Consider the following 12,480-nt stretch of genomic DNA (forward strand, 5'->3'; position numbering starts at 1 on the left):
TTTTTCCTAGACAGAGCCCGCCTTTATGATGTGTTATTTGGTTTCCTTTACTCGTCATTACAGAGATTAAATAATGTAATAATTAAGACAGCCATTTTTAAATTTGTATCTAATTGTTTGCATCTTTAAAGTATTTTGAGTTTCTTCCTAAAACGCTTTACTCAACATCCATTGTTTTTGTTTAAATTAGGGCTCTATAAAACAGGATTTCCTCTGAATAATTCATAGCCTTTGTCGTTAAATGTAATCAGTTTATGGGGCAGCTCAGAGGTTATGTTGCACATATTTCCCGCTGCGCTCTGTTGAATGCACGAGGCCGGAGGCGTCCGCGGATCACCCCGGGCCACGTTTTTACGTCACCTGCCACCATGTTGGATCCGGAAGTGGGCAGAGTCTGCAGGAATCTCGAGCTCAGCTGAACGTTAGCCGTCGGCTTCGCTCGATCGGTCCACCGCTTTCCGATTTTCACCTTTAACCTTCAGGTTACATGCTGCGTGGCTCTCTTGCTGGTCGACGTCGGCGCCTTTCTTCGGATTTTATCGTTTTTCGGCATCAGCTATGACTACTCTCACGCAGAGAACATCGGGCCTCGTCCAGCGGCGGACTGAGGCCATTCGCAGCGCCGCCGCCGAGAAGGAGAAGGAGTCCGGCGGTGAGGAGGACGAAGTGCGCCGCGGGGAGGAGGAAGACGACGACAAAGGGGACTCAAAGGAGACCAGACTGACGCTAATGGAGGAAGTGTTGCTCTTGGGCCTCAAGGACCGAGAGGTGAGCCCTGTTTTGCAGTCCAGCTTAGCAGGCTGGCTAGTAACTTAGTCGCTACACTTGACATTAGCTAATGTTAGAGTTTACTGTGCGTCACCAGTCGTGGTTGTCAACAAAGCTAACTCTGGTTTATTAAAGCGCTAGTTAAAAGTTTCCCGGAATGCTGTGTTCATGTAGCACATCTGGGAGTGTATCGATTCACAGTGTGTCGTTGCTAAGCTTGCTAGCAGATGTCATGTAGCTTGTATTTAAGCGCATCGAAATGTTTTGCGCTGCGTTTTGTTGTTGGCTCGTAAGGTTACAGAAAAAAATGGGGGGTGGTGGAGAGTGAAAACAATTATCCGGTTTGTTGAGCTTCTTAGCTCGGGTTTCTCCAAGCGTTCACTTGACAACTCGCCAGCGAGTCACCGCTTTCCTTTTCATCTCGCTTTGCTTCAGCTCCTTCCAACACGTCAGCTAAGTTAGCGAGTGTTTTTTTTTTCTCCACCCAGGGCTACACGTCTTTCTGGAACGACTGTATTTCTTCCGGCCTTCGAGGCTGTATGCTTGTAGAGCTGGCTCTCAGAGGGAGGTTACAGCTGGAGGCGTCCGGTGTGCGAAGGAAAAGCCTGCTGGCAAGAAAGGTGAGAACTATTATATTGCGATCAGATGTTTGTGCGTGTGTGTAGGGGGGAAAGGACCAGTTTGTCCGGTTAAATGCTTTGACGTAGTGGACACTTGACACTGTTTGCTTTTCTTCTGACGAAGAAGGAAGCATTTTTTGTCGGGAGATTTACACCTAGTTATCTATGTAATTCTTCCTCACACAGGATGTGTCTACATCACAATTCCACAGACAGCAGCCATCATTATTAAAATGTTTACCTTTCTCTGGCAAGGTGATCTGCAAGTCAGATGCTCCAACAGGAGACGTGCTGCTGGATGAGGCCTTGAAACACATTAAAGAAACTCAGCCTCCAGAGAATGTCCAGAGCTGGATAGAGCTACTGAGTGGTGAGATAAGCACTGCTGTATTTGTTAGCCAAACCTAGTGGTGATCTGCTTATTGTTTCACCTTTTCGGTCACATAGGTGTCTAAAATGTTGGGGTGGAGGAGTACTGCTTGCTTATGTGCAATGTAATGTCAGATTTGTCAGTAGCAGGATTAATTGATTTTTAAAATTGTTTTAAAAACACCTTGTAGTGCCCCAAGTGGCAATTGTTGGAAATACAGTAGATAATTAGGGATGCACCAATCTGTCAGTAGATGTCAGTCTTGATGTTCGTTGTGTGAGATGACATTCACCAATGGCAGTAGCTAGCAGTTATCTGTAGTCCCAAAACTTTTCCAAGATGGATAAATATCAAAAGACCGTGTAATGATGAAGATTTATTACACTTTAAACATTTATTTTTAATTAAAATACATTTACATTTTGTGCACTGTCACAGTCTGCAAAATGTAACAAAATATAACAATGGGTGCATCCTTTATAATAGCAACACAGGAAGCATTTTTGGCTCCTGTTCTCAGCTAAGAACCTTAAAGGGGGAAAATGACCTCGGCATGCACGTCATTTATTTTGTTGCGTCTGAAAGCCGATCTCAATGTTGTCACGTAGGCGAGACCTGGAATCCGCTCAAGCTGCACTATCAGCTGCGAAATGTCAGAGAACGTCTGGCCAAAAACCTGGTGGAGAAAGGTGTCCTCACCACAGAGAAGCAGAACTTCTTGCTTTTTGATATGACTACACATCCGCTTACCAACAGTACCATTAAACAGGTATGCAAATGTTCACTTTGTTCTGCAATCATGATCAAAATTTTGATTCAAGCATCATTGCATATCATTAGTGGGGGAGGTTTGTGTTTTTTAGTTTGCGTGCAGGAACTGTCAGCTATTTAGGAGCATGTTAGTCACGCCCTCAACTTCATTTGATAGAGGTTTGACCTATATTTGCACTTTTTTTTCTTCACTGGATTCAGTTAAAGTAGAGTTGACAAACTGCACAAGTATCAGTGCAAAAGGGGTAATATTCCCCTCTTATATATTCTCTCATATTTTTGCTGGATGGCAAATCATTTTCACTTCATGGTTGTATAGTTAACAACCTTGATTCTGGTCTAGCATTAAAACAAGCAGCTATAGGAGGACAAGAAGTCTGGCAGCCGTGTATGCTTATTAGTTAGCTGTAAGATAACCTTCTATGCAAAAAACCAACTGTTTAGTTTCCGGCCTCGAGAGGCTAAAGCAAACTTCCTGTCTGACTGCTGAAGGGGTTAAAGTCTTGCTAAGCACGAAGCTACAAATGTGACTTTTTAAAAAAATGTTTTTATTTTAGTTATTTAATTATTTATTTTGTTGTTTATGATATTTGTACCGTATTTCCCAGACTACAAAGCGCACCTGAATATTAGCCGCACAAGCTAAAATCAGGGGAAAATCCTGTTTTGTACATACATTAGCCGCACCTGACTAAAAGCCGCAGGTGTTTCAATGTTGACTTATCATATGTAAGAGAATATGCACAAAGGGAATTGTCAGGAAAGAGATGGCTTTTTGGAGACACACCCCTTTTATTAATATTTTGAAAAACAGGTTATGGGTACATATTTGCATAACTTTTTAGGTATATGCACAAGTAGCGGTAATTACAAGTACCAAACATGTACTGTGCTTCATAAATGAGTAACAAATGTAGTACATAACAATAACCTACAGCACACCAGAAAAATAGATTCGGACTACATTTTAGGCTCAGGTGCAGTGACACGGCTTTAACAAGATGAAAAGTCAGTCATTCACCACCATCTTCCTGCGCAATAAAACCACCAAAGTCCTCTTCTCCAGTGTCGTATACGAACAGGCTCAGGATGGCTACGTCATCCACTCTCAGCTTCTTTCCTTCGTTGTCACACAACCAAACAAATCCTCGTTGTCAGTGTCGGAGTCAAACACCCTCAGAAGGGCCGTGGCGGTGTCCTCCTCTCCATCATGCAGCAGTCCAGCCCTTCGAAATCCGTTGGTGATCGTGGATGTTTTCACACTTTTCCACGCTTTCAGATTCCACCGGTGGAGTTGAGCATAACTTGCTTTTTGCAAGTTTATCGGCGCTCATCATCTACGCCTCCCGCTGAATGCGTAGCGCTACTTTGAAGTTTGTTTTTCGCACTACTTGTGCGGCACTATGTTGCCTGCCGGATGGACATGTGACCAACATACCACTCTTGAACCCCGATACTGTGTGTCTGATCACATGCCCTTCCGCCAGGCAACGTAGTGCCGTACAGCAGCGGAACAAACAAAACAAATCGTCTTACGATATGACAAAAATCATGGACAATCCATAGAAAAGCCGCACCTGACTAAAAGCCGCAGGGTTCAAAGCTTGTGCAAAAAGTAGCGGCTTATAGCCCGACAATTACGGTATATGTGCAGAACTGTGTGAACTCTGGTTTTATGTTAAAGCGCTTTATAATAAAGGTATGGTGTGGTACGGATTCCGAGTTAGAGCCTGAATAGTGTAATGATCTAATTTAATCTAATTCACATTCATTCTAACTATAAAACTCTATAATATTTACTGTTACTACCTGCAGCGCCTTGTCAAGAAGGTCCAGGACTCTGTTTTGGAGAAGTGGGTCAACGATCCCCACCGCATGGACAAGCGGGTTCTGGCCCTGATTCTGCTGGCTCACTCGTCCGATGTTCTTGAGAATGCCTTCGCCCCGCTCCAAGACGAACAGTACGACCTCGCCATGAAGAGGGTTCACACTCTGCTAGAGCTGGAGCCCGAGAAAGAGAGCGCTAAGCCCAATGTCAATGAACTAATGTGGGCCGTGGTGGCCGCCTTTACTAAATGAAAGCACCTGATTGGTTGGACTGAAAGGTGGTCTGTATTATTTAATTGGTTGAAGGACTTAATGAGACAGACTTCACTCTAATGAGACAATCTGTTTTGGTTGGGGAGCTTGTTTAGACATCTCTTCTGGATGATATTTTGGTGGTAGTCCATATTAACACACAGTCTTGATCGGTGGTGGGCTTCACCAAGCTAACAGTGGGACGGGCTAGATGACTCTCTAAAATGGAAAACGACTGGCTGCTTTCACACAAGTGAGGTACATCATCTGCCACTGCAAAGGATATACTTATACAAACATCAACACTACATACAGGTGGGTTTCTATTCGTTAGATGACATCGGAGAGCGCAGTAGCTGGCAACAGTAGTCATGGTGAATATGAAGATATTGACTGGGGCCAAGTTTCCCTTCAGCGCAGAGGAAACGTCATCTCTTCATCACTTCAAGATCTCCATACCCTGCCACATGCTAACGCGAGGACAAAGGATGAGCAACGCTCTTTCTGCTCTCGCAGGTCTCCCGCTTCCACCTGTTCGTTTCCACTTGAGTTAAGAACACATCTCTGGGTTCCCATTATTACAGACTACCTGACTGTGTCAGATTCATTTTGTCCTTGCTTTAATTTTTCTTTCCTCCTTTCCCCTCAATGCCTCTTGAGGGGGAAAGAGGGGCTAAACACAAGTTCAGTTCCTTCACCAGTAAGTGTGAGATCATTCGGCCCTTACAGAGATTTAAAATGTGCAATCTAACAAAGCTCTCATTAGTTTGCTGGTTTTTCAAGGGTCCATTCTGTGTGTAGAGAACGCAGCTAGTCTTCCGTTTCTGTTTATGTTGCTGATCGATGCTTGGAGTAGCCTGCCATTAATTAACTATTTTGCACAGCTGCTAGCCCTGCAGGTAGGTTAGTATTTATAGGTGTCTTCTCGGGTTGTGTAACCCACTTGTGACAAAGGGATTTGATCATTATAAACTTTAGAAACTATGGTAAAGGAGAAAAAAACGACAACAAAAAATCTAAATCCAGCTCTATAAATATAAAAAATTTAAAAAAAAAAAAAACAAAAAAAATAAATAATTCCTTTGGTGATTAAAAAAATGCTCCTGCTACTTATATTTCTAAATGTGAATCAAGATGTAAAGACGCAGGGGGGGGGGGGGGAGGAAGAGTAGTGATCGAATTTGGATATTTAAAAAAAAACCCTCCGTGACACTTACTGTGATCATTAGTGTTTACTTATACATATTAAGGAATTGTTAGCCAAGCAGGTTAGCTATTTTAGTTACTACAAAAACATATTTTCTCACTTAAAACTAGTGGTATGTAGACATAGAAGTGCTATTTAGGTTTAACAATATTTTCATTTCCCTGAAAATTGACAAAAAATATTAGTTGAATTTCCTTTTGTCATCGTAGTTAGTATAAAAAAAACCAACCCAAAAACAAAACAGAAAGTCAGAGGCAAGTCTTGTGTAGGAGTTTCCACACATGACTAATCGACAAGCATAACCTGTTTGCATTTCCTCTGAAGAAATCGTCCTGATATGATCATGTGATTTATTCCAGTTGTTACTTTTAGAGGTAAGTGAGAAAATGTGTTGTGCAGTTATGGAAAGTCTTGACTTTCCATGTATCTCAGCTTATTTGTCATTTCATGATTACATGCTCTTTTTGTTCTGTTTAATCAGCCCCTGTGGGCATGTTGTATGGTTTGATACATGGAAATGATGGCGGAGGTTACATGGGGTCTTGGTAAATCCCTGTTTATGACTGAAACATCTTAACAACGTCTAATGGAGAGGAAATGAACTCCAAACACGCTTTGGTCTGGGAAAAACTTGTTTCATTGTAAAATTATGATTATAAAAACACCGTCTGATCAATGTGGTCTGTGTATGAAGTTACATCGCCTGTTTTATTTTTGCCTTTTTTCTACCTGCACAGTACCAGTGGGTATGAAGAACTGTTGAGACACGTTTACAGCAACAAGACCATGCTTGTTATCGGTGGAGGGCTGGGATGTTTGTGGATGTAGCTACAGAGAAAACGGCTTGTATGTAATTATTAATCATTTTATGTGTACGGTCTAATTGAATTCAGTGAAAGGGATCTCTCCTATCCTCTATAATTCTGTATGCTTTTTGTATTACCACAAAAAAAATAAACTAAGGATCCTTTAAGTGCCTGAATTTATAATGTTTTGCTGCGGTTTTTCTTTCAGAATTTATGGTTAAAAACGGGCTTGCTCTTATCAAGGTTTTGATCCCTTAGGTAGATCGTCTGATTCCCATTCTTCTAATACTAGTTGGTAGATGAATCTCTTCAGTGAATATAAACCTTTGCAAGACTTGTTCAGTAATCAAAGGGAAAGAAAATGTTGGTACTTGTTTTCAGTGGTAGAAGCGTGCTTCTAATAATCAGTAGGTAACAAATAATTGATAATAGGTTGTAGAAATTATATTTATGGCAGAAAGTTGATCAGTTTCTTTCTTCTTTAACTTAAAAGCCTACACATCAGTCTCTGAAATTCATTAAGTAACATGAACCAATTTGTTACCTTTGTGGGACAGTTTGGGGTTTTTTAGTGATCCCAACCAAGAAATATGATGCGACAGCATTTCCCATCAGACTAAACTTCTTTTGCAACTTCCAGTTGCAATGATTACAGGGATATCATGTTACCAAATCATTCTTTGTGAACTCTTCGCTTCAGCTACACAGTTTCCATTACAAACATGGGAGTGGCTTCTTGCCTAACTCTTATCAGGAAGTAAATTATTTCTGGGATGTGCAGGTGAAAACATGAAATGAAACTAAGGTGAATCGTTTTATTGGGGGGAAAGTAACACACACACACACAGAGTTCCCTGACACTGAAACTTGGATGCATTTTATATTTGTATTTTTAACAATAAATATAATTTTTTAATAAGTGGGTAATCAACTTTCTTTGAGGCCAGAAGAAGTTTGTGAACCACTGCTTTAAACAGAAATTTCACCATTTTGTACCATATTGACAATGTGTATGTGAATTTTGTCAGATTGATGTATTTCACAGCAAACGTATTCTCAAAGTTGGAGAACACCGGCCTTCCTAATAGTGTTACTAGATGCTCAATTATCCAGGTAAGGAAACCCCAAAAAGTTGATTCTCTACATTCAGGTAGATGTAGCGTTTTCCTCACTCATCCAGGTGACTTCCTCAGTGTCAGCTGACTGCAGGTTTCCCCAGCCTTGCAAACAGCACATTTGCATGATGACCGAAACTGTCACCACTAGTCAACAATGGCCTGTGAGGTCAGTTTCATGATCGTTAGTATGCAAGTTGTTGTCACCATTGATCAACAGCTATGAGTACCATCCACAGAGAGTTGGGGAATGGCAGCGATGTAAGATGGTGAAAGATGTACGCTTGGTCCACTGGAAACACTACGTCCAGATGAACAGAATCCATTGTTGGTGGGAATTCGGTTTAAAATGAGGTAGCAGCAAAGCAGAGCTGTATAATGTTAAAAATATAAATACAGCTAGTTCTTAGACATGTAAATAAATTGTTATAAGACCGATTTGAAGGCGGAACAAATGCCAGCAGGATGAATTCTTTAAAAATGTCTGCAGTTAAGTACAGCCAAGATCCATTACTCTATGACCTAAACCTGGGCTGGGTTGTGGAACAGCTGGAAGACAGCTGCCTGCTGATGTACTCCAACACCTGTAAAGCCTTATGAGCCACGACTACGTGTTTGGAATCCAAAAGATTTTAAACGCCTAATGTTTCCAGATTACTTAGGTTTGCAGCACTTGGCAAGCAGATAATCATGTCCAATTTGTTTTGTTTTTCCCCCTAAATCTTAGATCAGAACCAGTTCCCAGAGAGACACATGATTGCTGCCTAACATTGAAATTAGATAGTTGGTGTTACACTCGTTGTTTTCATGCCTGCTACCACAATTCAGAATGTCTGCTGTGGGCACAATAGCTCTGGATGTGGAGTTAGAAACCCTTTTCAATCTAGTCATAAGTTTGCTTGACGTCAGCTGCTCTTACAGAACCTGACACCAGCTGTCTCAAGTAACTAAAAACACAGCGCTTATACTATTTAATAACAGACCCACCATCAGTAAGCCTTCTAATTCAGTTTTAACCATTTTCTGATCATAAAAAATGTGCATTGTTTGTATTCTTAACTACATTCACGAACTGCTTTCTGTCATACCCACCATACAAACAGATACTACACATGACCAAGTAATACCTTTACTGAATGTATATCTTTTAATGAACTATTCATGACACACTTCCACTTATCCTGACATTTTTTTAAAATGCATTTTAAGTAGATTCACAGATTTTATAGATTCACAAGTGTCATTTCCTTTAGGTCCAAGTCAGTTAGTCTAAATGTTACACCTTAACCTATAACAGAGCCAACATGCATGAATGTCCACAGATAGTATACGGTGTATATACATGTGACAATCATCATCTTTAGCAGATATCATCCATTCTGAAGCTCCTCTTCGGTCCAATTCGTCACCGATCTGTATCAGCGGATCAACAGCATCCCACAAGTTTTCCTCTGGAGAGCTCCTGTCTTCCTTTTTGAGTCCACTGCCAGTCCAAATCCAGCGACTCCAGCAAGATGTGTCCACAAACATATGTACATCCCACTTACGGCTACCATATTGCCACCAGTTATGAGTCTATATATGAGACCCTTCTTTAATGTTAGGCTCACGGCCAGTCAGATTTACAGTATACGCTTCCTCTTGATGAGCTCTCACATCATGTCTCACTTGACATTAGCGACAGTCTTGTAGTGCTTGATAAGTATTTCCAGCAGTTTGTATTTCCAGTAGAGTTCATCACCGGCTTTACGAAGCTCGCGTGCGCAGAGTTCAACAGCGGCAGCAGCTCCTGAGGGTCTGTCTGAGGGAAGAAGACATCGGTTAGATCATATCAGTCGATTGCTCGCAATCTGTTAGCAAAATATCGGGCTTAACTAAAACTTCCTCAATCAGATCTGTTTATATATTCACCTTTGCTGGCCATTTTCTCAACGATAATAGTCCGAAAACGAGAAGCGCTTCACGGGATCGTTTTGCTTCTTACCGGTTTTGACACTTGATGTTCAGGAACAGGTTTGAACTATTGATAGCACAGACCGCCTTTTAAACATGCTATATACGTCACACACGCTCAGAAAGAAATCCCCCGTTGGTCACGAGTCAACTTCCTCCTCCTACTTTGTTTACGAGCGTCTACAATCAGTAGTGTTAAAGGTTAAAATGGTTAAAACTTAGTATGTTTGCACTTTGCTAAAGATATGTATCCTGCCCTATATATTTTTTTCCCGATAGTCACATTTAAGAATAACACGGACAATAGAAATGGACACGTACATATGTTTAAAAAAAAGTTAGAAGTCTTAGAATGAGCTCATAACCAAATGAAATAGAAAGCAAAACAACATCTGAAACAGTTCCACCGTGTCACACGAAGCAACATTTCATCAGACCAGTTTGTTAACTGCAAAAAGCTCACAAACCAACCATAAAGAAAACAGTACAGACTGTACAGCAACAGTTCACAGCCACACTTTGTGTCCTACCTGGCCGATAAGATTAGATATTTAGAAGCAGTGTTCTTTTCACCATGTACAGGACAGATATCATTGGACGTATTACATAAACACAAACACAGAATATTTAAAATAACCAGCTGCAGAAAATGTTTCTTTTACATCAAAACCTTGCATTAACCGGTGTCACGCAAGTTTCCGTGACTGAATGAATGCAAAAACAAACAAGGCCAACACCACTCTAATCACGTAACACACAGCAGGCACGTGACCTGTTTACACTAGAGGGTGATGAAAAACTTGGTGACGTGGAAGACAAAGATATGTGCATTGCGCTTCTTCCTTAAAAGTGCACTATTTGCATTTGTGCTTAGTACAAGCACCATGAACTTGTTTGGGCATACCTTCTCCTTTCGTACGAAATGGGAAGTACGAAAGTCGTATCACCTGACCACCGACGGCTTAGAGAGTTGCAGTATTATTTCTTTATTTAAGGAAAAAGTATTTACTTTTGAGAACTGAGTCTAAACTTTAAGATTAAGAAATTTAGATTATTGAAAGTGCCACAATATAAATGTTTAATGTATGTGGCATCATGGGTCTGTTAATACCTATGCCACAATGTTTACTGTAGTCGGTCTGGTTTTAATATACATTCAGCGCCTCTTTATTAAACCTGTTCAGCTGCGAATCAATATCTCATCCAACCAATCACATGGCAGCGACTCATTGCATTTACGCATGCAGACAATGTCAAGATTGCCTGTGAAAGGTTAAAGCCAGTATCAGAATAAGGAAGAAAGTTAAAGTGACTTTAAACGTGATGTGGTGGTTGGTGTCTGACGGGCTGGCCAAGAAATTTCAGACACTGTTGATCTACTTGGATTTCCCCACACGCCTCCATCTCTGGAGTTTTAGTAAGAAAAAGACAAAATATCCACTCAGCTTAAAGCAAAAGAGGAAATTTCGGCCTCAACTCCCAGTGGCTTGCTATAATTAGACAACAGAATATTCGAAAACTGTTGCCTGGCCTGAGTCTTGATGACCACAGTGTACCAATCTTCTAATCGTGCTTCCAGCCTCTATGCCACAAATAATCAATAAAGCCACACTGAAGGCACCTAATGAAGTTTCAGCTAAGTATAAGTCAGCAGTTTAGCCAAGTGGCTGCCAAACACATGGTGGGCCACCCTTTAAAGGGTCATGTAATTAAGAGCAAATTTAAATTAAGAGCACATTTTAAATTACATTTCTGCATTAAAAAAACATATAGAGAGTGAAAAATTATGTATGATATATCTATGGTGAATTAAAAGCTGAATTATACATGGTATATTAAAATGTCATCATGCTACCTAAAAACAGGCTAAAATCACCTAAAAGCATCACATCATTTTAATGTCACTGCTTATAGCAGAAACAGGCATGTATTAGTATAGTAATATAGTCTGTATACAGTTGTATAATTCTATGTATATTTTTTATGTCTATATATATAATACTTGTATGGCAATAAAGCAATTTTAAAGGTTAGCTGGAAAATGTCTTTATATTTTAATTACTGTGCTACTACTATTACTGTAAACGTACTTAAATGGGGGAACTCTAAGTGGCACCACTGCACATTTCACACATGCTGCTAGTTGTCCACAGAGCTCAGTGGTCACATTGTTACAGCAGGCGTGTCGCTGCTGCTGATAACAGCGTTGTTAAATATACTGGCCTTTTATTGCCGTGTCCTTAAGGTATATGTTTTGAATGTAAATCAACAGGCTTATCGTGGTTTCTCTCTTGTGCAGTCTTGTGACCTTTTGTATGAACGTTTTTGTTGTTGTGCAACATCTCTGAGAGGAAATCACCCCATTAATGTTCCGCTTCATGGTTGGGGTGTGTGTGAATGACGTTGCTTTGGTGGAAATAAATAAATAAATTGGAAAACACATTGGCTTTTTGGGGCTTTCACGGGTAGGTTTGAAGTCGGTGCTTGTGTTATTTGTGATGGGAGCAGGTAGCTTGTGTGAACAAAAAAAAAAGAGTTGACAGGCTTTGACCTTTGTTTGTGTAAATACTGACAAAAGAATCGTACACAGATGTGACATTAATAGTCAAGCTGTTCTTTAAATAAGCCGTTCATGCCATCTGGGTTGAAGTAAATTCAGATCATTTAGTGTAAAAATTCTTAGGAAATGTGACTTTACCTAAAAGTATGCATATATTTATATGCAAATATTAAACACTCTTGTTCCCTGTGATATATATAAATTAGCAATAATATTATAACTGTCGTATTC

General features: G+C 40.4%; 1 protein-coding gene across 1 annotated transcript; it reads left to right on the plus strand.

Annotated features, from left to right (window-relative positions):
• Nucleotides 1-284: 284 nt before the first annotated feature.
• Nucleotides 285-6,804, plus strand: LOC146514114 (Golgi phosphoprotein 3-like). The gene is made up of 5 exons (XM_085168361.1): nt 285-768; nt 1,257-1,388; nt 1,644-1,758; nt 2,367-2,527; nt 4,345-6,804. Exons 1-5 carry the CDS (start codon nt 559-561, stop codon nt 4,606-4,608), a joined length of 882 nt encoding a protein of 293 aa, XP_085024487.1. The 5' UTR covers nt 285-558; the 3' UTR covers nt 4,609-6,804.
• Nucleotides 6,805-12,480: the final 5,676 nt, after the last annotated feature.

This window comes from Neolamprologus multifasciatus, chromosome 7 (genome assembly GCF_963576455.1).
Source record: "Neolamprologus multifasciatus chromosome 7, fNeoMul1.2, whole genome shotgun sequence".
NCBI lineage: Eukaryota > Metazoa > Chordata > Actinopteri > Cichliformes > Cichlidae > Neolamprologus > Neolamprologus multifasciatus.

Coding starts and splice junctions, on each gene's coding strand:
- LOC146514114 (XM_085168361.1), top strand. CDS start 559: ATGACTACTCTCACGCAGAGAACATCGGGCCTCGTCCAGCGGCGGACT. Junction 1,759..2,366: donor CTGGATAGAGCTACTGAGTG/GTGAGATAAGCA, acceptor GTTGTCACGTAG/GCGAGACCTGGAATCCGCTC. Junction 2,528..4,344: donor CCAACAGTACCATTAAACAG/GTATGCAAATGT, acceptor TACTACCTGCAG/CGCCTTGTCAAGAAGGTCCA.